This window comes from Eptatretus burgeri, chromosome 10, assembly GCF_056783735.1.
Source record: "Eptatretus burgeri isolate ZD-2024b chromosome 10, Ebu_testis_v1, whole genome shotgun sequence".
Classification (NCBI taxonomy): Eukaryota; Metazoa; Chordata; class Myxini; order Myxiniformes; family Myxinidae; genus Eptatretus; species Eptatretus burgeri.
The window spans coordinates 65,168,615-65,190,564 of NC_140970.1; the positions used below are offsets into that span (position 1 = coordinate 65,168,615).

Here is a 21,950-nt window from a genome sequence, read left to right on the forward strand (position 1 = left end):
AAAAAAATTCTGTTACATTGGAGACATGAGAGAGGCATCAAGAGGAGCAGAATTAGCTGTTATATCAAGAATTAAGCTAGCATGGAATAATTGGAGAAAACTAGATAGTGTCAAGAAGCACAGAAACTTTTCGTTATCTGGAAAGGTTAGAGCTTATAAAGCCTGATATCAGACCGGTATTGGTGTATAGAAGCTAATTGTGGGCAATGTGGATCAAAGATGTAAAAAAATCTTCTCATCTTATCTTATAAGGCAATGTGTGTGCGTGTGTGTGTGCGTGTCAGTGTGTCTCCTCCATAACTCAAAAACTATAAAACTTAGCAGCCTGAAACTAAGAAAACGCCAAGGAAGTGCAAGAATGAAAATTTGGTGTTTGGGTTAATTAAAACACCCCTTTTAAAGTTAATTAATGACCTTATATAATTACGTCCTTCATCAGGATTCTTGGTCACCTCATTCTCTGGGTCTAAAGGTGTTTCCTGGGTAACCTCGCTGGGGTCTGAAGCTGCCATGTTTTCTGGCTTGCTCAACCTCATCTTGACTTGGAACAGGCCGCAACGATTTCTTAATGACAAAATTGTTGTTTTCACTTTCCTCACTCATATTATTGAATTCCTGTTCATCATCGCTACAAACTGCTGGGTAGATTGCAAGTTTGCTTATAAACATCTGGAGACATCAGCGTTCATGGCAGAACATATCTGGCATCTCCGGGAGGTGTATGTTAAATATGTTGCTAATCACATGCCAAACTAGCCGTTTCTTAACAACCATTTCATTGGAGTGCTTGTTTGAGTGCTTAAGCTACTTGATGAGCGCTCTCCAAGTTGCTTGGTTGCTCGTTTCGGTAAAAGTAACCGTGCTCTCAAGGGAACATAAATTAGACAGGCGTACGTTCTCGCCTCTGTTGGCCCCTGTGGTGCCGTGCGGTTGGTGCCTTCCTCATCCTCATCCTCATCCGCTGTCTCATCCGCTGAAAATGTGCAATTTTATTTTTACATAATATGGCTTTGTTTAACCTTTTGTGTGATCTCCTAATATAATCCACCGCTTACTTTGACATTGACACATGTATAAAAATAATAAGGTCCATCCGACCAAGTGTTTGCCGTGACATAGTTGTGAAGCCACAGAGCGAGCATAGATCGACACTTTGTGTTCTGGGCCTTGAGATATTTTTGATATAAAGGCCAAAGCCCTTAATATGTTTTTTAATTGAATTTTGCGAATTCCCCACTTGAATTCCTTTTTCAACGAACTCTGTTTCAAGGTAGCTCTCATACGAAGTATAAAGGTCGCTCTCAGGTACCAGAGTTCTTTGAGAGCTACTTAAAGGTAGCTCTCAAACAGCTCTGTTTGTTAGCTCTCATATGAGCCTCAACAATGTAGATTAAAAAAAAAATTAACAATAATTAAAAAGGCAATCTTTGTGTTTGTTGTTATTATGTATTTTATGCATTGTGTATGTATGTAAAATGTATTACCATAAGAGAAGTGTGTGTGTGTGTGTGTGTGTGTGTGTGTGTGTGTGTGTGTGTGTGTGTGTGTGTGTGTGTGTGTGTGTGTGTGTGTGTGTGTACGTACGTGCAAGTTTTGCTGCTGTTGCCTGCTATTTCCACATGTGGGTGGGGTTTAGGAGGTGAAACAGAGACCTGCCAGGTCTCAAAGTGTGTGTGTGTGTGTGTGTGTGTGTGTGTGTGTGTGTGTGTGTGTGTGTGTGTGTGTGTGTGTGTGTGTGTGTGTGTGTGTGTGTGTGTGCATACGTACGTACGTACGTATGGGGTTTCAGAATGTGGAATAGAGTCTTCCCAGGGTGGGTTTAAAGTGTCCACCTTCATTTTGGTAAGGGGTGATAATTCACGGACCAAGCTGTGAAGTTTCTTTTGTACATGTGATTTTCAGAAGGTGGAACGGATTCCTGCCAGGTCTCAAAGTATTCACCATCGTGTGTGAGTGTGTGTGTGTGTGTGTGTGTGTGTGTGTGTGTGTGTGTGTGTGTGTGTGTGTGTGTGTGTGTGAGCATATATGTGTGTGTGTGCATATGTGTGTGTGTGTGTGTGTGTGTGTGTGTGTGTGTGTGTGTGTGTGTGTGTGTGTGTGTGTGTGTGTGTGTGTGTGTGCATACGTACGTACGTACGTATGGGGTTTCAGAATGTGGAATAGAGTCTTCCCAGGGTGGGTTTAAAGTGTCCACCTTCATTTTGGTAAGGGGTGATAATTCACGGACCAAGCTGTGAAGTTTCTTTTGTACATGTGATTTTCAGAAGGTGGAACGGATTCCTGCCAGGTCTCAAAGTATTCACCATCGTGTGTGAGTGTGTGTGTGTGTGTGTGTGTGTGTGTGTGTGTGTGTGTGTGCATATATGTGTGTGTGTGCATATGTGTGTGTGTGTGTGTGTGTGTGTGTGTGTGTGTGTGTGTGTGTGTGTGTGTGTGTGTGTGTGTGTGTGTGTGTGTGTGTGCATACGTACGTACGTACGTATGGGGTTTCAGAATGTGGAATAGAGTCTTCCCAGGGTGGGTTTAAAGTGTCCACCTTCATTTTGGTAAGGGGTGATAATTCACGGACCAAGCTGTGAAGTTTCTTTTGTACATGTGATTTTCAGAAGGTGGAACGGATTCCTGCCAGGTCTCAAAGTATTCACCATCGTGTGTGAGTGTGTGTGTGTGTGTGTGTGTGTGTGTGTGCATATATGTGTGTGTGTGTGTGTGTGCATATATGTGTGTGTGTGCATATGTGTGTGTGTGTGTGTGTGTGTGTGTGTGTGTGTGTGTGTGTGTGTGTGTGTGTGTGTGTGTGTGTGTGTGTGTGTGTGTGTGTGTGTGTGTGTGTATATATATATATATATATATATATATGTGTGTTTGTGTGCATGTGTTTTTGCTGTTGGTTGTTATCTCCATGTGCAGGTTTCAGAAGGTGTGTGTGTTTGTGTTGTTGGTTGTTATCTCCATATGCAGGTTTCAGAAGGTGCAACGGATCCCTCCCAGGTCTCGAAGTATCCACCATAACACGCGCACACGTGCGTGCGTGTGTGTGTTCGGTATCTCCATATATGGGTTCCAGAAAGTGGAATGGAGCCCTCCCAGGTGTGTGTGTGTGTGTGTGTGTGTGTGTGTGTGTGTGTGTGTGTGTGTGTGTGTGTGTGTGTGTGTGTGTGTGTGTGTGTGTGTGTGTGTGTGTACATATGGAGTTTCAGAATGTGGAATGGAGTCCTCCCAAGGTGAACTCAAAGTATCCACCCTCATTCCGGAAAGGGATCACGATTCACAGACCAAGCTGTGAAGTTTTCTGTTGTAAAAGTTTTTTTCGAAGGACTCTCTTCAGGATCGTTATTGAGCCGATGACGGCTTCCAACTGTAGTTTGCAGAATCTCACACCCAGAAGCCGAATTGATTCGAACGACAGCTTTACAGAGAGAAACAGTGCATGTCGAGTTCAGATTCAGACACCAATTCCACCATCATTAGCAACTCTGATGGTACTCAGAATGTTGAAAGTGATCAGTGGGATTGTGAATGAACTATTGGAGACAAAATTAGTGATGGAAACGCTTTTGGGGATTTGTGGAGCCATATCATTTTGAGACTTGTGCGAGCGATTCAGAGGAAGAAGGCAGAAGTGTTAATGAAGAAACCGCTATCACGTGATCACTTCAGCTCTATAGGGTTTGATTTACCATTCAATTAACATTTTATAAGGGAAGGAATTTGTATTAATTGATAAATCGGTTTATATATTACTCAAACAGAAATACTCATCGTCCAACAGCACAAAGACCGCCCAGGCAGACTCAGACACCGTGGACAAAATGGGCGATGAATGCTTTGTCCCACCATCGCAGGCTGGTCAGGTGTCTTGTATGGTACGGGATCGTCCCATTTCATACTTTTCCCGGACGCCATTTGTGTCCGTGCGGTGTCCCACCATCATGTCCGTGAGGTGTCATTGTCCCTCCCCAGTGGATGAGGGACTATGGAGGGGGGAGGCGAGTGGAGAGGGGGTGTGGAATGGTGATGGATATTGCAGAGGGGGGGAGTTGGATGGTGGTGGGTATTATGGGGGTGATAGTTGATGGGGAAATGTGGGGGATGGTGGTGGTGGGTGTGTACATGTGATTTTCAGAAGGTGGAACAGATTCCTGCCAGGTCTCAAAGTATTCACCATCGTGTGTGAGTGTGAGTGTGTGTGTGTGTGTGTGTGTGTGTGTGTGTGTGTGTGTGTGTGTGTGTGTGTGTGTGTGTGTGTGTGTGTGTGTGTGTGTGTGTAGGGATTATGGTAGGGATTATGAAGGGATAGTGGAGGGAAGGGGACCCTGAAAGTTTTAGCATCCTCGGTCAAATCCTCTTGGAAGAGTATATGATATTACATACATAATTTCTCTCCACTATAAATATATGGTGGAAAATTTGACTTGCAGAAATTTGTGTTATTAAAAGATAATTATTTTCAGGTGCTCTTGTGGTAACTTCCAGGTAATGGCAACAGGTGTTTGATTCACCACTAAAATCGCCCACGTACATGTGCTGGTAGCTGGGTAGAGATGGTGTTAGAATTTTGAGTGACCGCAGTTTCTTCCACTTAATCATCAGGATGTCAATCTCTCTCAATTGTGGTGAGAAACCACAAGATTGAGCCATCTCTGTTGTTTCATAACAGTTCTCTATAAAATATTTTGAGCACAAAAGCGAACACTTTGGAGGCCCGATCCACACTCCAGTATTTTGGACAAACCTCGTCCAATTTCTGGCAAACTTAGGGGCTTTTGGCCATTGGTGTTGCATTAAACCATGTCAGTTGGTTTTACCATACAAGCACCAACGACGCATCCACTCGGCATACTTGTGTAAAATCTAAAATTATTCGCCATTTGAGGTAAACCATACCGCGATGTAATGTGTATACAGTACGGATCTGGTGGTCCACTTCCATGTGTGACATCATGGATAATTATCTGAAGAAGAAGATTTCTACTTTTCATTGCAAACTTACTTTATAATTTGGAAAATCGGAAAAAGACATGATGTCTATTTTGTGGGGTATCAAGCAATAGATTAGCCTCAAGGTGGTCTAAACGTTTGGGTTCCCCTTTTAAAGGTTTGGTGTTGATGATATGGTGATTTGAGATATTGTGGACATGACTACCTTAAAGGCTTGAAGATAAGTATGGTACGGAATAGTACTGTGTAGGCGAGCTGGGATACATGGCTTCTTCACCTCACTACTCCACATGTAGTAGTTATGAAGTACGTGTATGACAACACCCACACAAGAAAATTCCTACCTCTGCTCTATCAAGCTATTTGTCTATCGTGAACCAGCCCTGAGAATAAATATCAGTATCATCCCAATGTAATGCATTGGCAGTCTAGATTTTGACAGCACTGCTTATTCAAATTATACTTTAACACCATTAACCTCCAGTGAATTATAGGTTGTACTCACTAGTAATACTAACTCGTCTTTCTTTAACATTATATCTTGTCATCTCTCTTTATGGTGGTAGCACTCTCTATCTCCAAGCATGTATCTTTCACATCCTAATGAATGCTCCAGGAATTCATTGGCATCTTCATAAGGTAGGGTAGGGTGAGGAAGGCAGAAGCCACATTCATTATTTTTGACTTCTAATGATATGAGTATGAGGTAAGAGTGCAGTGAGAATTAGGTGAGCTGCACCTCCCCCACTCCCTCATCCTGGCTATTGGAAAAGAACTGTCCTCGACATCTTGCTTGATGTTAATCCGGCAAAGGTAGCAGTTGTTGTCTATGCAGCCAGTGGCTACTGGTTGCATCATTCTCTGGAAGTGCATCTGTGCCAGTAACGTAGTGCCCCTGTTACGAGTAAGCTGGTACTCATAATGCTGACCTCGGAAGGATGACAGGCTGTCAACTCACCTGGTGTTACTTCAATGACTCGATTGGGGCTCCAACCTCAAGATCCTAAAATCTGAAGCCAGCTCCCTTAATTGTTATGCAAAAGAAGTGATTCATGTTTGTAAATGTATGGTAGTAATTATGGGTGTGGCATGATTTCCGAACACATTTACAATTCTATTAATTTTACAAATACAACCTTTTTAGCATTGCACACTAAGCATGGAAGCAGTTCAATAATACACCAAAGAAGGTACAAATCCTAATCCTCATTTCATAAAACTGCGAAATACTTTAATTGTGGTATGAAGCTGTTAATTCAGCCGAGGCTGAGCAAAGCAAGGTCGAGCCCGTTTATACCATGTACGTGAAACACCCTGCAACCCACGCCTACAAAAAACAGACTTTTTGAACACCAACGGCATTTTCCATCCAATCACTATTTGACTTTGTTAAAAAAATTATCCATCGATCGGCACTGCAATGTTGAAAGTTCAATATCAATCGCTCAAGCGGTTGTGGAGAAAGCAAATTTAAAAGCGAATAAAAGTGAAAAAGTGAGGGTGGAATAAGAAAGGGAGGGCTTTGGCCAACATTCCACAACATGGTCAGGATGGTTGTGGATGCCTATTACTAGTTTTGATCTGTACATAGTTGTTTCTATGAGTAATCATATAAAATAATATCCAAATAGATTAAAAATAAAGCAAAAAAAAAAAAAACACAGAAGCTATTATTTACCAAAGGATGAAAGTAGTACTATCCATACATTTTATCACAATTTGGAGTCATCACCACCGATTATAATCCAACTAATGTATAAATAACTAAAAGTAGGAAGAAGGTACCTGTTGTTGTCATTGAGAAGGTTAACGGAATCTGAGTGAAAATGGCGCTTGATGCAGTAGACAATCAGGCCCAACAACAAGGCCAGTCCCAAAATGCCTGCCAGTGTGCCGAAAAGGATTTTGTAGAAGGCGTCAGTGAGGATAGTTGAATCCTGACAACGATCTCCTGTGGACTGGTAGATTCCACTGATCTTACCGCAGCTGTAAGGGAGGGACAGGGGCCAAGGGAAGGGTGATCAATGTAACAAGTGTGTAATGATGTTTAATGTAACAAGTGAAACCCAATTGTTTGTATGTTGTGATTGTAACTAGATGATAAGAGAGGTAGAAATCCGATTGAGGTGAAGATGAAAACAAAAAGAATAGAATGATAAAATGATGGAGAAGTGATGGCGTGTACATAAATCTGATCGTGAATAATATTTTTAAGACTCCGTGTTATATTTTAGTCCTACATGATTACAGGAAAAACTTGAATGGCACTTGGTAGAGCGCATTCCTCCACCAGGCCGAACAGCTGACGTTTTGTATCCCATTGATATGCCAGATCTGCATCTGGACCTGAACACAAATCTAACCGGATTCAGATCTTCAGCAAAATCGAATCAATTTATCCTCATCACACACTCAACCTGTCCACAAGTTTCATCCAAATCTGTCCATAACTTTTTGAGATATACTGCTCACAAACAAACGGACAAACAAACAGACAAACAAACAAATGAACAGGGGTGAATAATTCTGTCCACCTTCGTTGGTGGAGGTAACAGGTTTGTAAAGATGTTTGACAGTGCAATATGCCTTTGCTAATATTATAATAAATCAAGAATTCTAACTGGATATGAAGAGGCAGGAAATCAAACTCAGAACGAGACGGTGAAGAGACAAGCACATTACCAACAAAACATGGTATTCTGTTGCTATCGAAGTACAAGGAGGAAGTAATTAAATCGAGGGACGTTTGGGCACACACACAATTTTTTAATATCAGAATTTAATAAGATGTCATGGGTGTCAAGGAAGGTTGTGAATTGAACAGAGTATAAGGGCTTGTGGACAAAACCATGAACATACGTGCACTTGGGCCCAGATGCAGTGTGTGAACAAGTTCCTCCGTTGCAATGGTTTTTATCACTTGCACATGGAGAGATGCAGTAAATTGCCGTGTCATTTGTCTGAATATCATATTTTTGGTAGGTTGTGTTGCATTGGAAGAAGTCGTTCAGTTGACCTGCTGAGGCTGTGAGAGGAATTAAAGTTATTTTTTTTAACATTTCTGCAAGAGTGAATCTCAAAATGAAAAAGTACAACACAAAGGGAAACTCACCATTCTTCTGAATAATATTTCCATAGAGAGTCACTAATCCTGTGTAACTTCTGCGTGCTCGGTGAGGAAATGAGTCCCGAATGGCTTTCATCATTTCACCATTGTAGATTTTATCAATGTTTTTGTTGGTGTAATTATAAAAAGCCGTAAGAGAAGCTTGGGCTTTGCCAGTGCTGTGTTCTCTAAAACAAAACATTAATTGTTTTAAAAACAGATATAAACTCCATCTCAAAATTGGACAACTGAAGAAATTGACAAAGTCATTACTCACTTGTATGTGGGATTATTGGTTTTAACAAAGTCCTGGCCAAATTCGGATACATTGCGAAATATCTCTTGTGCCTAAAAATACAATGGAAGAATGAAAAGGGAGAGAAGGATTGAATAAAAAGAGCATGCTTTTTGTCACATGTTCAATGGAGGATTCCATGACCATGTTATGTTACATCACATCATTTGTATTCTAACAAACAAATGGCCCTCAACATCAGCCAGAAAGCAGAGGTGAAATCTTACCTTCTCCTTGAGTGTTGTTTCCACAGTGGCATTATTGGTATGAGTTTGGTTTTCGAATATAACATGCATTTCAAATTCCACTTCTGGACGTGCACCACCTGAAACAAACACGTGCAATACAGGAGAAAATGTACATCACATACCTTTGAAGAAGACCATTTTATGACATGCAATGTGAACACCATCTCAGTGAGGATATAATGACAATAATAACAAACTACTTTTTTATGACCATTTTCTCCCTTTTCAGGGGGATGGTTGAATGATGGAATTCCTCCATATGGATCTATCCACTGCATCAGTTTTGTGAAAACTCAAACATTCCATATCTTTCTCGAGTTTCGATCTACGTCTTTTTTGGATGTCCTCTCAGCTTTATTCCTTCTACCCCGAGCTTTCTTTCCAGCTTCGTCTTCTGACCTTTGTTGCAAGTGACCACACAAACCAAGTCTCTACTCCTACAAGTTCTTCTTCACCAGTATTAATTTTTAATATCTCCCTGATTTTTGAGCTCGGTATTCTTTCTTTCTTTGTTCTTGAATCTAAATATCTGTGCATCTCTTTTGTTAATGTAAAACGTTTATCCCCAAATGCTCGTTGCCAGACAAGGTGAGGGTGGCGGGGCAGAGGGCCGAGGCCTGAACCTCTCCTCTCCTTTATTTTACCATTTTACCGTATAAGATTTCACTTGTTTTTTATTCTAATGAGTGAAAAATGTATGTTGAGTGCTGTCACTCTTTTCAATTAAAAGCTTTGACTGTACTTACAACTGGCTAAATAGTTGTGATTCAAGGAACAAGATGTTTTCTTTTGTCTTGCTGCAATATGATATCCTCCAGGACATACAGTAGTTACAAAATATATGAAATATTTTGTAAGCTGAATAAGCCACTGAATTAATACACCAGGGGGTTGACTCAGCCTGTCATCCTTCCGAGGTCGGCGAAATGAGTACCAGTATGCTGGGCCGGTGTATACCCCGGTTAAAAAATAGGTGTACCATATCCCTGTGTCGTAAGAGGCGACCAGGGTTGCGTCAGGAAGGGCATCCGGCGTAAAAAACATATGCCAAATCACTATGCGGATCATACGGATGATCCGCTGTGGCGACCCCTAACGGGAGCAGCCGAAAGAAGAAGAAGAAGAAGAAGAAGAAGAAGATTTTGTAAGCTGAATAACGTAAATGTGGAGCACCTGCTGCATGATTAAATAGCTTGCAAGAGGTCAGAGCGAATCTTGGAGTATTAACCAAGAAAAAAACAGAATATCAAGGAAACTGAGTTGATGGTTTGACTGTTTTTCAGAGTATGCCATAAATCCATTTGAATTGAAAACTCTCATAATGTAGCCTGGTGTTGGCCTCGTGGTTAGGGTGGCGGCTTGGGGTCCCAAGGGTCCTGAGTTCAAGCCCCATTGGCTGCTGAATTAATACACCAGGGGGTTGATTCAGTCTGTCATCCTTCCGAGGTCGGCAAAATGAGTAACAGTGTGTACTGGTAGAGGGGCACTGCATCAGCGACACAGTCATGCTTCCAAGAAATAATAGCTACCCCGGCAGCTAAGCTGCCATATGCAAGAAGAAGAAGAAGATTCTCATAATGCAATGAGTGGTGGCACCAGAGTGGTGCAACTTTGTTTAAATTAAGTTTAACAGCAACAAATCAAAATGGTGCTCAGGAAGACCCAGAGGGAAACATAAATGTTATGTGATTTGGGAATTTCTGGGATGATTTTCAAAATTTCATCTGCACCAGATTTATAAATTTATTCAGATATCAGAACAAGACCCAACGTGAGTGGAAACTCTTCAAAGTAGGGTTAAGTTTGTTCTGGAAACATGTGCTCAGGTATTTCATCAAACTGAGTACGACCCCTGAGTGTGTGGCACAGAATATTATTCCATTAATATCGAGCAGCAAATGGAGTCAAAGTCAATTGTAAGCTTCACATCTTTCATTGCCTGAACATTATCATCCTGTCAACATGTTTATCGATTAGCTATTACAAAATAAATCGAATGGAAGACCGAATACTGCATTGGAGTCATCAGAAGGAACCTGAAGAAGTAAAGAGCAAAGACGGAGTCATCAGGAGTTGATAGGATTTGAGTTTCAGCTCCTACTCCTCCACCCTCAAACCCAACCAAGTGTAACCAAGTGAGCCTGACAGAAAACTTTCTGCAAGAATTCACTTCTCCCTTGGCAGATAGATAAAGAAAGAAATAAAGAGTATTAGCAATAAAAGAAAAGAAAAAGCAAGAATTAGAATGAATAAAGAGACATGTGAGAAAGTAAAAAGAAGTGCGAAAGGAAAACAGAACAAAGAACAAAGAACAAAGAACCCGGCTATATAAATTTCAGCAGTTACTCTCCAGGTTCAAACGGAGCAACAGGCATAAGCTTCCCGAGGTCTGTCATCGGGGAAGCACAGTCCACACTTTGAAATGTGTGAATTGGCCCAGTGAAGACTGTGGTGGGCTCATCAAGCCAAATAACTAAAATTTTAATGATTGTTCATTTGGTTTCAATCTCACTAGGAATTTACATCCAATATCTTCCTTTCATCATGTACATTCCAATCGAAATCCAAATCCAATGGGACCATACTTTGTACAGAGCATTGGTGATGCCAAAGCAGTCTCCTGGGCTATTGGGCACAATCCTGGATCCGTTTCCACTCCAACATAGTATACTCCAATGGCTCAATTATCCCAGCAAGCTGGTACTTATTTTGCTGACCTCAGAAGGATGACAGGCTGAGCCAACCCCACCTGGTATTAATTCAACAGCAAAACCCTAGGATCCCAAGGATCCCAAGCCTACTACCCTAATAATTAAGCCAACACCAGGCATATCATGTACATGAATGAGATTATTTGCAAGTAATCTTATCTTCATTCACCATCTCTCTATCATCTGTACAAAATTTAATGTATGATAATTATTGAGACCATCTGATTTTTCCTTCTATTTGTATAGCACACCATACATCTTCCTGTGGGCAGGTGATGAAACCGATAAGGAATTTAATTTTGGGACGTAGTCTGCAAAAGGAAAGAAATGGTCGTACATAAAAGTGTTCGTAGTTTAATAATTGAAACAAAAGTTATATTGACAGTCATTATTTAGCTCACCTATTTGGCATTCTCATCTGGGCACACAGTATTGGTTCGAATTCCATACGATACGATTTCTCCATGACTTCCTTCAGTCTTTGTCTGACATACAGTACATGTGTTATTTGTACAAGCTACTCTCTCACCATGATAGTGTACAAGTAAATAAATCAACTAACTAACAATTAAATAATGAAATAAATAAACAATTAATTAGTGTGCCCCAGATCCAATTAATTCCATAAATAATCATTGGCTTTCCTCATCGGTAAATTCCCCATTTTTTTCTTTCAGATAAGCTTGAAATTGAAATTTTCATTGTTATCAAAAGGTAGCTATTGTTTTATTATCTCAAGCAATCCAAGCACGTTACCTTGTTTTAGAATTACATTCACGTAGTTGGCTCCTTCTTCACACCTTTCACCTTTGAACTGAGGTGGACACCTGCATACTAATTCACATTGACCAGTCGTGTCGCCTGTTCCATCACATGTTCCAGCATTCATGCAGGGGTTCATATTGCATTTATCTGGGTGACATTTGCAGAACGTGCCATTGCCTGAGGATGGGAAGTGAGATAAACAGCGTGACTGCTTAGACACTTTTTTTATTTGACATTAAAGCAAAACTGAAAAATATACCTTTTCCACTGGAAGTTAATGAATGTTAAAATGATACATTAACAATTGTATTAAAAACAAATTGTTATTTGAAATGAAGGAATTAAATACTGAACATTTAACATAAACAAACTAAGTAATCTTCTAAAGTTTTCATAAACCTGCAAATCTCCACCATGTGGTGGATGAGGAATTACAAACACATTTAGAAACAAACAAAGGCTATTAGCATTGTCTGTGTTGATCGAACATGATTTATCCCTCTTGCAACGTGCAATAATGCCATAGCGTACCTGCAAAATGCATTGTGTCTCATGAACAAAAATAGAACGTGCACAAATGAAAAAGTACAGTTTGAAATATCACTCGAAGCAAATTAGACATTCCTGATAAAAAAAGATTAATGTTCAGACCAACAAGAGAAGAACAGGAATCCAGAGAGTAATAATGAAAAACAGTGGGAATAAGGGTCAGTGAAAGTTGGGCAATGGTGTAAAGTTTAAAAAAAGTTAGGGGGAGGAAAGTCAGACAAACAATTAATTTTCTTCACAAGAGAAATTAAAGATTCACCAAGAAAGTGACTAAAGCCAGTGAGATCAGGACAACGCAAAGTTTTCTTCATAAATTACAACTTTCTTTCCCACCTGCACCATTTCTCGTCTTTGAAGGTACGTATATAGCTCACTTTAACTGCCCCTCAAACCCACACCCCCACTCCCCATCGAAAACTGGTTCACATGTACTTGTACATGATTCCAAATTTAATCAACTTGCAGACTTTCTCGAAAGATTATTGCATTCTTTCTCATGTGATTTTTATTTTAAATCTTTATTTTGAACTGCAAAGAAGTATTTTTGTGTTTGTTTTGTACACATAGTCTTTGGGCATCTCGTTTTGTTTCCTTGTTACCTCTGAAGCCTTGTTTGCAAGCACAAGTGAAACTTCCATTGGTGTTTGAACAGGTCGCCATCTCATGACAGTTGTGTGTTTTGTTATCACATTCATTTATGTCCTGGCATGTAAGATGTTCTGCTGTGTATCCTGGATTGCAGCTGGAAAAAGAATTGGAAATTATTAATCCAACGAATGTAACAAGAATGGATCATCCTTCTAAAAATAGAATTATAATCCTTCAATGCATTTACACGTCATGTTTTTCTTAATACACTAATCAAAGCTCATGCAAGAACAGGAAAAATGGGGGTGGGGTGGGGGGGGATGAGTCAACATACAAAAGGAAGCATCGGGAAAGCCAATGGGAAGACAACAAATGGATAGACCACAGCTTCAGGACAGGAATTGTTTGGAGGTAAATAGTGAGAACATGGTCTGAACAGGTGTGGGAAAGGTCATTAGTGGAAATGAGAGAGTTCACGAGGTGGTGGTGGGAAGGTGATGTAACCACAGAGTTGGTGTCAAAGCCATCCAATGCTCGCCTGTTTATACATTTATCGTTTTTAAAAGACTAGTCTAATAATATTTTTTTAAAGCATTGCAGTGAAGTCTGATCGAAATAATTTTAAAGCAACATATGTATTTGTATATTGTAATCAGTAAAAAATAGTGTGGTACATAAAAACATTAGAAAGGAAATAACTTGCACCAAAAACTTTAACATTTTCACGCTGACGCTCACGCCGGGGGTATCGCTATAGCTCTCTGTTCTTCGAACAGGCGGGCTAAAAACCTGTCTGGACGATCTCAAGAATAATGAAGACAGGTGCACTGGTGAGAAAACAAGGTTGTTAAAAAAAAAACTGGAGGTGGGCATCGAGTTTATACTGGGGGGAGGGACATGGGGAGGAGTATCAAAGAAAGCATTCCTGGCAGAACATATTCAGAGGCTGGTGGGAGAGGTGAGAGGCAGGAGAAAGAAACCCAAAATCGAGCTGGAAAAAAATGGCAAGGCCATAAACCTGCTAATATGAGCAAGAAGCAGATCCTAAGGCTCAGTTTCCTGATGTGAGATTCCAGTGACAAGGAGGGCTATATATAGATTCCTAGTCCTGAAGAGGGAAAGATGGGAACCAGCAGAACGAGTCTTCAAGAGGGAGCCATGTTCTATGACACTCCAGAGGAAGGCTTTGAACACAATTATAAACTGAGGACAGCGGAAGAACGACTTGGCCCTGCTGAGAATTTCAAGGTGGATGGCCGGCTTTGGACATCATCTTGGAGATATAATGTACCAAAGAAATGCTGTACATGATGGTGAAGCCCAGGGCTCCAGAGACTGCATCTATCCAAGAGGTTGACCTGTGACCACAGAAATAAGTTTAGGGATTTTCCTGCCAGTCCACACAGTATGTATGTACAGATTGAGAATGTGAGTATTTTTTCATTAGAAGTCATGTTCAAGGTTTATGACCTGTTGCTTCATTTCTCCAGATCAGCACCGAGGGATCATGCCACAACGTGCATGGCAGAGTCATACAGAACTATCCTGTACAGAGTAAAGTTGTCTGCAAAGTGATACAATCCATTTTCCAGTGACAAAGTCTTCGAATGAGTGCATAGCAAGAACAGGATTGGTTCCAGCACACCACCTTTTGGGACGTCAGCCTCTAGAAGTGCAGCATGAGATCGAAAACAAATGGCTCCTTACGAGCACACAGAAAATCAAATGGCCAAAGAGGGAACTCAAAATATCACTCACTGACTTTGTAAACTACGGTGGGACAGCAATTTCATTGAAAATGTCCAAAATTGCAGAGAGAGACATGATAAAATGATATATATTCTTTTGTACAGAAATATTGGCTCATGGAGGAGTAAGGTGAACAGGTTCACAAGATTGATGAATGATTCCAAAGGGAACAAGGAGATAAAGACATTGTGTATTGGTGCATGAGTGGCAGAAAGGAATGCAATGTGAAGGGTTCACTGAGAAAATAATAAAGAGCTCGACTCGGTATTACAGGAAGCCCGAGGTGACGAGGGGAAGCACGTTAAACAACCTGGTTCACTGTATGTGTTGCATTGCGGTTATATGGGAGACTCACTTGCAGTGTGCTCCAACAGGTTGAGGTACACAACTTCCCAAGCCACTGCAAGGGATTGGATTGCTTGTGTTACAAACAAAGACACATTTGATGATTGTATCAACCCAAACAGCTTTGTAGCCAAGTTCAGTTGTGTTGCATTCATAAAGTTCCAACATCTCGTTCTGTGTTACTGTGGAGAGAACATAGAATGAGATGACATTGGTTAGCATGGATCTTTAATATCCTCACACAATATTGTAATACAGGTTGTATGGAAGGTCCCTGTGGGTAACAAGACACTATGGGGAACACTCGTACTGAGTCACAACTTAGTATTTAGAGGTCGGTCGCTATCAAGAGCATTAGCTGGTCGGTGGCTGAATGCAGAATTCCATTTCGTGTTGTGATGGAAAAGCGAGCAAAGTGAACAATTTTAACCAATCATAAACTCAATCAATCAAATGAATTTTGTTGTTTTGGATTGTTGTTTTTCTACCAAAATACAAAAAAAAGTCTTCTGATACATTTATACAGAAATTCTTGAAATTGGTCACAATAAAGAAAAGAGCAAGTGAGTTTTATGAATTTCATATTTCATGTACTTCCTGCATGAACTCACATGGAGAGGAAGGGTGTGTATAAGAAATACTTAACCAATGTTCAGGACAAGTGTGTAAATGTTTCGGTACAGGTGAACATACGGTGTCAATGAGTTGAAAAATGTAATCTCTGGATGTATAAAGATTATGTATCAAATGACAATGACGTGTATGGATGGGTGCATAACGTTGATGCATTACATGGTGCATGAAGATAATGTGTGAGTGCATAAATATGATGTGGACTGGAAGCTCCTCCTTGGAGTGAACTGACATGCTGCCGAGGGCCAATAAGCCTGAAACACATGTCTGTGGATGTTCCCTCTCCGGGGTGGACTGGTTTATAAAATTGATAATTTAATTATTGTCCCTGCATTGGCTGCAACTCAATCCGACAGAGTATAAGGGGCTGTAGCTTTGCTAAGCTCATGCCTAATAGGTGGAGTCTATGCAAATGTTTGGACAGAAGAGGGTTTTTTAAGTACCTCCACCACCAAAGGTGGATGGAGTTTATGTTTTCACTCCTGTCTGTCAGTTTGTCTGTGAACAGGATATCTCAAAAAGTTGTTGACGGATTCAGACAGAATATGGTGGACAGGTTGGGTGTGTGGTAAGGAGAAGTTGATTTAACTTTGGTGAAGATCCGAATCTGGATCTGGATACTAGAATTTTTATAATATTTTAAGTGATACTTCACTGTTCAAAGATAAGCCCCAAAAACGATATATAACACAATATTTCAAAAAATGTTATGGATGTATTTGGACGAAACTTGGTGGATGAATTGGGTCGTGACAAGAACAAGTCGATTCGATTTTGGTTCAGGTCCAGATGCAGATCCGGCCTATCAGTGGGATACAAAAAATAAACTGTTCAGCCTGGCGGAGGTATTCGCTCTACCATGTGCCGTTCTAGTTGTATTTGGAATAATATGATCTGTACTTACCCACATTCTTGATCTTCCTTAACTTCCTTGATTCGCATCGCTCGGGTCATGACATATGTAAAGTATTTCATAGCACTCAAATGGGTGTCAACCCGTTTTGGGGCTTACATTTTGGGTACTTTCAGTCCATCCATCCTTTCATCCGTTCCGAGATTCCACTCGAAAATGACTGGATGCATTTGTTTCATATTTTGCGCATGCATGCAATGACATCCGAGCATGAAGCACATGAAATTATTTTGAAATCGCCGGAGTCACAAGTCGTGGGACACTATTTTATTTCAAATTTGGGGAATTGAAATTTACAGGAGAATAGTACAGGATTGTATATACTGTTATGCTTGTGGAGGCAGAAAGAGGAATTCCACAGCGAAGATATGATTGTATAGTACAGCATGGTCTGTGGACTGGTAGGAGACACCTTGATGTAATTTAAGTAGGGAAAACAGTGAGCTTAATTGTTACGTGTCACCACATGGGGGGTGATGTTGTGTTAACTCGGCAGGGTCGAAGGCTAGTTTCTCCCAGTATGTGATTGCTCCCTGTGACCCTTTCATAAGTTTTTGCATTTACACCACCGGCCAGAATAGAACCACATTTTTACAACAAGAACAACAACAACAACTGGCAGGCTAAACCCCACTCCCAGGAATCGTAACCAGAGGACCACACCCCCAAGGCTTATGATTAGTTGGGGTGACATCGTAGGGATCATGATTGAGTGGAGGCGGCAGTTGGAACAGAAGGATCTCTCTCTTGCTTCTTCCTCGGCAGGGACAAAAAGCTGCACAATTCTTGTTGTTCGTACTGGTGCGAATTTGCTCGTGTGCTTGAGCAAGAGGCTAGCCATTGTCTGTTCGGCTGGTTCGTGGAATATGTGCACTTTGGGAGGAGAGGAAGAGAATAAGAGGATCACGTCTCTCAGGTCAAACTCGGCAGTGTCCCTTGTATGATTGAGAGGAAGGTGGCGCCATTTTCGTGTGAGTAGACCTGGAACTGAGAGGGAGCGGTGCTGGCAATTTCGATCGTGAGAAGGAACTGTAATGGCGGCTTATGGGCTTTTGGCATTGAGGACCGCCCGCACAGATTGTCTCACGTACTTGGCCACGGAGAGCGTCTTCGCGCCATTTTGTGCATTTCCTGCACGGTGACTTTGAGGTTCAACGACTGCCAGGCTCCTAAAGGCCATCTCTGGGCACAAAGCTGAGTGCCGGCATCAAGGGAGGATTTTCCTTTATTTTTACCTTTCCCCTTGTCTATTTTTTTTGACTGAGTGGAAACATCTCAAATTCGGATTTAGTTTTACCTCACTTTTCATTACCGCAATGCTTGATTTATTTTCATTATCACCCTTTGATTTATGTTCATTAAACCATTATTGTTGAATTTCCTTGTGTTTGTCTATTCATTGTGGGTTTGAGAATAAACCCAGGTGCTTTCGTTCTGGTGGGCACCTTCGCCGCTTTGCATCCCCCGCGCGCCATAATCGCCAATAATCTTGGCTCTTCACCTCCAAGTTAAAACCGTTGTGCTATCCGTTCAGACTGGTGTTAATCTGCCTGGACACGACAATACTTTTGAGAACCATTATGTCTTTATATGCACTTTACCATCTCCACTACCGATACACCACCTTGACTTGTTTATTTATTTATTTATATACATTTACCCTCTGCACGACCTACATATTTACGTTTTTGTGATTTTCGGGTAAAATTTACAAATTTCATTTGTAAGGTGTGGTTCCAGTTCGGGGCTTGACGAGGACTTGCATCATTGTGGAATTGTAATTTTACAGAAATGTTAATGTTGATGAATGATCATTCTGGTAACAATCAGGACTCTTTTGCTAATCGAGGTATTGATTCTTGGAAATCACTCGGATATTGAGAGAATACAGAAATCTGTGGACATGCAGAAACGTCTTTTGTCTGCATATTGTGTAGGATTAAATATTTTAAGTGTAAGGTTTCTTTCAGGAAAGCATTACAGAAAATAAAATCTTTTGATCACCAGTAGTCGGCATGCAATGGTCACACAGAAAGACAAAACAAAACGAAACACAAATGACTGCAGAAACTGTCAAAACGTAACGGCAACCTTCATTTCAGGTGGAAAGTCAAACGCTTGCTTTCTTGCACCTTTTGCAGTCTTTTGAAAAACAATTATTAATTCCTGAAAGTTTTACTGACTCCAACCCCAACACATGAATGACCTTTTTGGGAATTACATTATGTGGAGATCGTAACTGGTGAAGTGAAAGCAATTGCTTGTCCCATAAAAGCTGCTGTGTACGTGATTGCAATCAACACATCATTTTACTTTTTGTGCTTCCAGCCTAACTTGGGACTGACAGTAACTATTGCCAAAATAGCTGTGCTTCACATACCCCTCCGAAGTGAGTCGAAAATAAGAAAAACTTACATGTAGCAATTTCGGTGATGTTGTTCGTCGAGATGGGACTGAATAATATTTCAGTCTTGTTGGTGTTGTTGTAGTTGATAACATCTACGACAGCTTCCAGCAGTTCATCTTGATAGAACAATCTCACCGTATTATTTGGCGCGTACCGGTACTGAACAGTGCAATTCACGCCAACAGAGCCATTCCTGCAAGGAACACACGGGACTCATTTGCATCCTTCCTCAGTTTACACATCTTGATAGAAACTGTACATTGCACTTTCACCACAGTCCACCATACCATATCTCAGGACTCCATGTACCAGCACTCACACCCACTGTTGAAGATTATGATGTTTCATACAAGGTGCATTGACAAGCATTTCCCCAACCATGAAGGATTGGTCCTGGAGTAGTTGTTCATGAATGCCTATTAGAATGGGATTCAATTCTCAATTCAGTCCACCAGATGTATTGTAACTGAGGCATGGATGTGCCACTGATGCAGTGCCCCTGCATGTTCAGGTTGGAATTTGTATTTTGTTCAGGGTGCTGATGATAACTCACCTCCTCCGCAAAAGACACTGTGGGATGTTAAACATCCACAGACTGATGACAGCAGATGGGACACCCAGATTTAAAATATATGGAGCTCACGTTTTAACATCTGCGTAGTTTTAACATCACTTTAACATTGTAACCCGTACACCAGTAAAACATGGCACAGATGTTTGTTCTTTTTCTGTAGTTTTCAGCCAGCAATACATTTTCCCCATGATTGGGTGAGTTTCCTGATACAGTTTATCGAAAAATTATGTGTTTGGCTCTGAACCATTTTTTCTCTCTAAGAACTAAACTCATGGAAGAACATTGAATTGATAGTGAGGTAGCTAGCGGGGCACCAATTTGGCACAAACATAGAGGAAACAAACAAACAGGAAAGGAAGAGAGAGGGGGTGGGAGAGGGAGGGAGAGGGAGAGTGGGCAGGGTGAAAGAGAGAGAGAGTGGGAGGGAGGGGAGAGGGAGGGGAGAGGGAGAGAGGGGGAGAGAGAGAGAGGGGGAGAGATGTGGGAAATGAGAGTGAGAGAGAGGGAGGGAGGGGAGAAAGGGGTGAGAGGGAGAGAGAAGGGGGAGGGTGAGAGAGAGAGAGAGAGAGAGAGAGAGAGAGCGAGAGAGAGAGAGAGAGAGAGAGCGAGAGAGAGAGAAAGAGAGGAGAGGAGAGAGAGGAGAGAGAGAGAAAAGGGGAGAGAGAGAGAAAGGAGAGAGAGGGAGAGAGAGAGGTGGTAATATTTGCTGATTTCCAAGCAGATGGCAGATGACCTTGAAAAAATGAGAAGGTGAATAGAACAGAGAGAGGGTGAACAATAGCAGAGGAGCAGGTTTTTAGGATACATGGGCTGATGCCGTCTGGACTGGTTGCAGAATCTGAGGTGAGGTTTGACAACAACCTCTCCACCTTGTCAGAAGAAAAGGACACAGAGTCCCATGACTAGTTGGGTGCGACTGGGTAAGGTGGGTACAGAAAGTGATGGGTTTCAGACACAATATTTCAATGCAAACACCGAGTTTAGGCATTCAGCCTTTTCACGTGCGGTATCAGCAGTGCGGCCATTTGACGTGAGGGAGGAGATGAAGGGGGAACATACACCAGAAACAGATTTGATTAGATACCACCAGGATTTGGAGGAGGGAGAGAGGTTTGAGAGTTCAGACTTGAGATTAGAAGGATGTTGTTTTCTGGCTCTCCTGAGTCTTGGACTGACTTGTACATTTGTTTGGGTAACTGTGATCAATGGACTCCCTTTCGACGAGTTATGTATTACCAGCAATAAGTGTGCACAACCCTCCTTGACCATATTGTGGAATGTTGGCCGAGGCCCTCACTTTTACTTGCTTTTAAATTCATTTTGTGCGCAACTGCTCGAGCGATTGACACAACACTTTGAACATCGGAGCACCGATTGATATTAACACAGTTACATGATGACTGTATGGAAAATGCAGCCAGCATTCCAAAAACTTTGGTTTCTGTTGGCATGGGCTGCAGGGTGTTTCACGTCTCAGGAATAAACGGTATCGACCTCACTTGGCCTCAGTTAAATTATCACAATGAATATGGTTTTACTCTCTGAGAATAACAGATCTCTACCTGCACACGCCGATCCACTCACCCGTGCATTGCGATACTGAAATCCTTTCAATATTTGCTTCTCCATTGAAGGGGCTTTCACCCCGAACATTTCTTCTGTTCAATCCTTAGTTCTGCTTAACTCGCCTGACCTGCTGGCCCTATCCGAGTGTCAGTTGGACAGTGACATATTCTCCGTTCCCTTTAAATTACCTGCTTACACTTTTCACTGACTTCATCAGCCTCCTCTTCATGGTCTTGGTATTTATGTTAAGCACTCTCTATTTTAGGTCTGATCATGAATATCACCAGAAGTTGGACACAACTTCCCATAACTAGATAACTTTTATCTCGTCAAAATTATCTTTAAAGTGGCACTCATAAGTTTCAGTGTTTCCACCTTGCTCTTCTGCATTCAACAAGATATCGCTCACAACTTCTTTCTGTTTCACAAACCTTCGTTTCCCTCTTGTGCTGTGCTGGACGTGATCTCAGACAGCATTGACAGGACTATTATTTTGTGTACTATATAGAGTCAAGGCTCATGGAAGAGCTCGAACATGGAACGGATCAGGATGCAACACA

At 41.3% G+C, this 21,950-nt stretch overlaps 1 protein-coding gene across 1 annotated transcript in view; it reads right to left on the reverse strand.

Moving 5' to 3' along the window:
• LOC147018733 (uncharacterized) overlaps nucleotides 1-21,950 on the reverse strand; it is a 127,272-nt gene that overhangs the window by 3,344 nt on the left and 101,978 nt on the right. The window contains exons 42-50 of the mRNA XM_085898745.1: nucleotides 19,259-19,443; nucleotides 15,308-15,479; nucleotides 13,215-13,357; nucleotides 12,058-12,243; nucleotides 8,570-8,667; nucleotides 8,325-8,395; nucleotides 8,054-8,235; nucleotides 7,801-7,966; nucleotides 6,727-6,927 (exon numbers count right to left, since the gene is read on the reverse strand). Of these exons, the coding sequence (XP_085754871.1) occupies nucleotides 6,727-6,927; nucleotides 7,801-7,966; nucleotides 8,054-8,235; nucleotides 8,325-8,395; nucleotides 8,570-8,667; nucleotides 12,058-12,243; nucleotides 13,215-13,357; nucleotides 15,308-15,479; nucleotides 19,259-19,443 (1,404 nt within the window). The remainder of the gene's footprint in view (nucleotides 1-6,726; nucleotides 6,928-7,800; nucleotides 7,967-8,053; nucleotides 8,236-8,324; nucleotides 8,396-8,569; nucleotides 8,668-12,057; nucleotides 12,244-13,214; nucleotides 13,358-15,307; nucleotides 15,480-19,258; nucleotides 19,444-21,950) is intronic.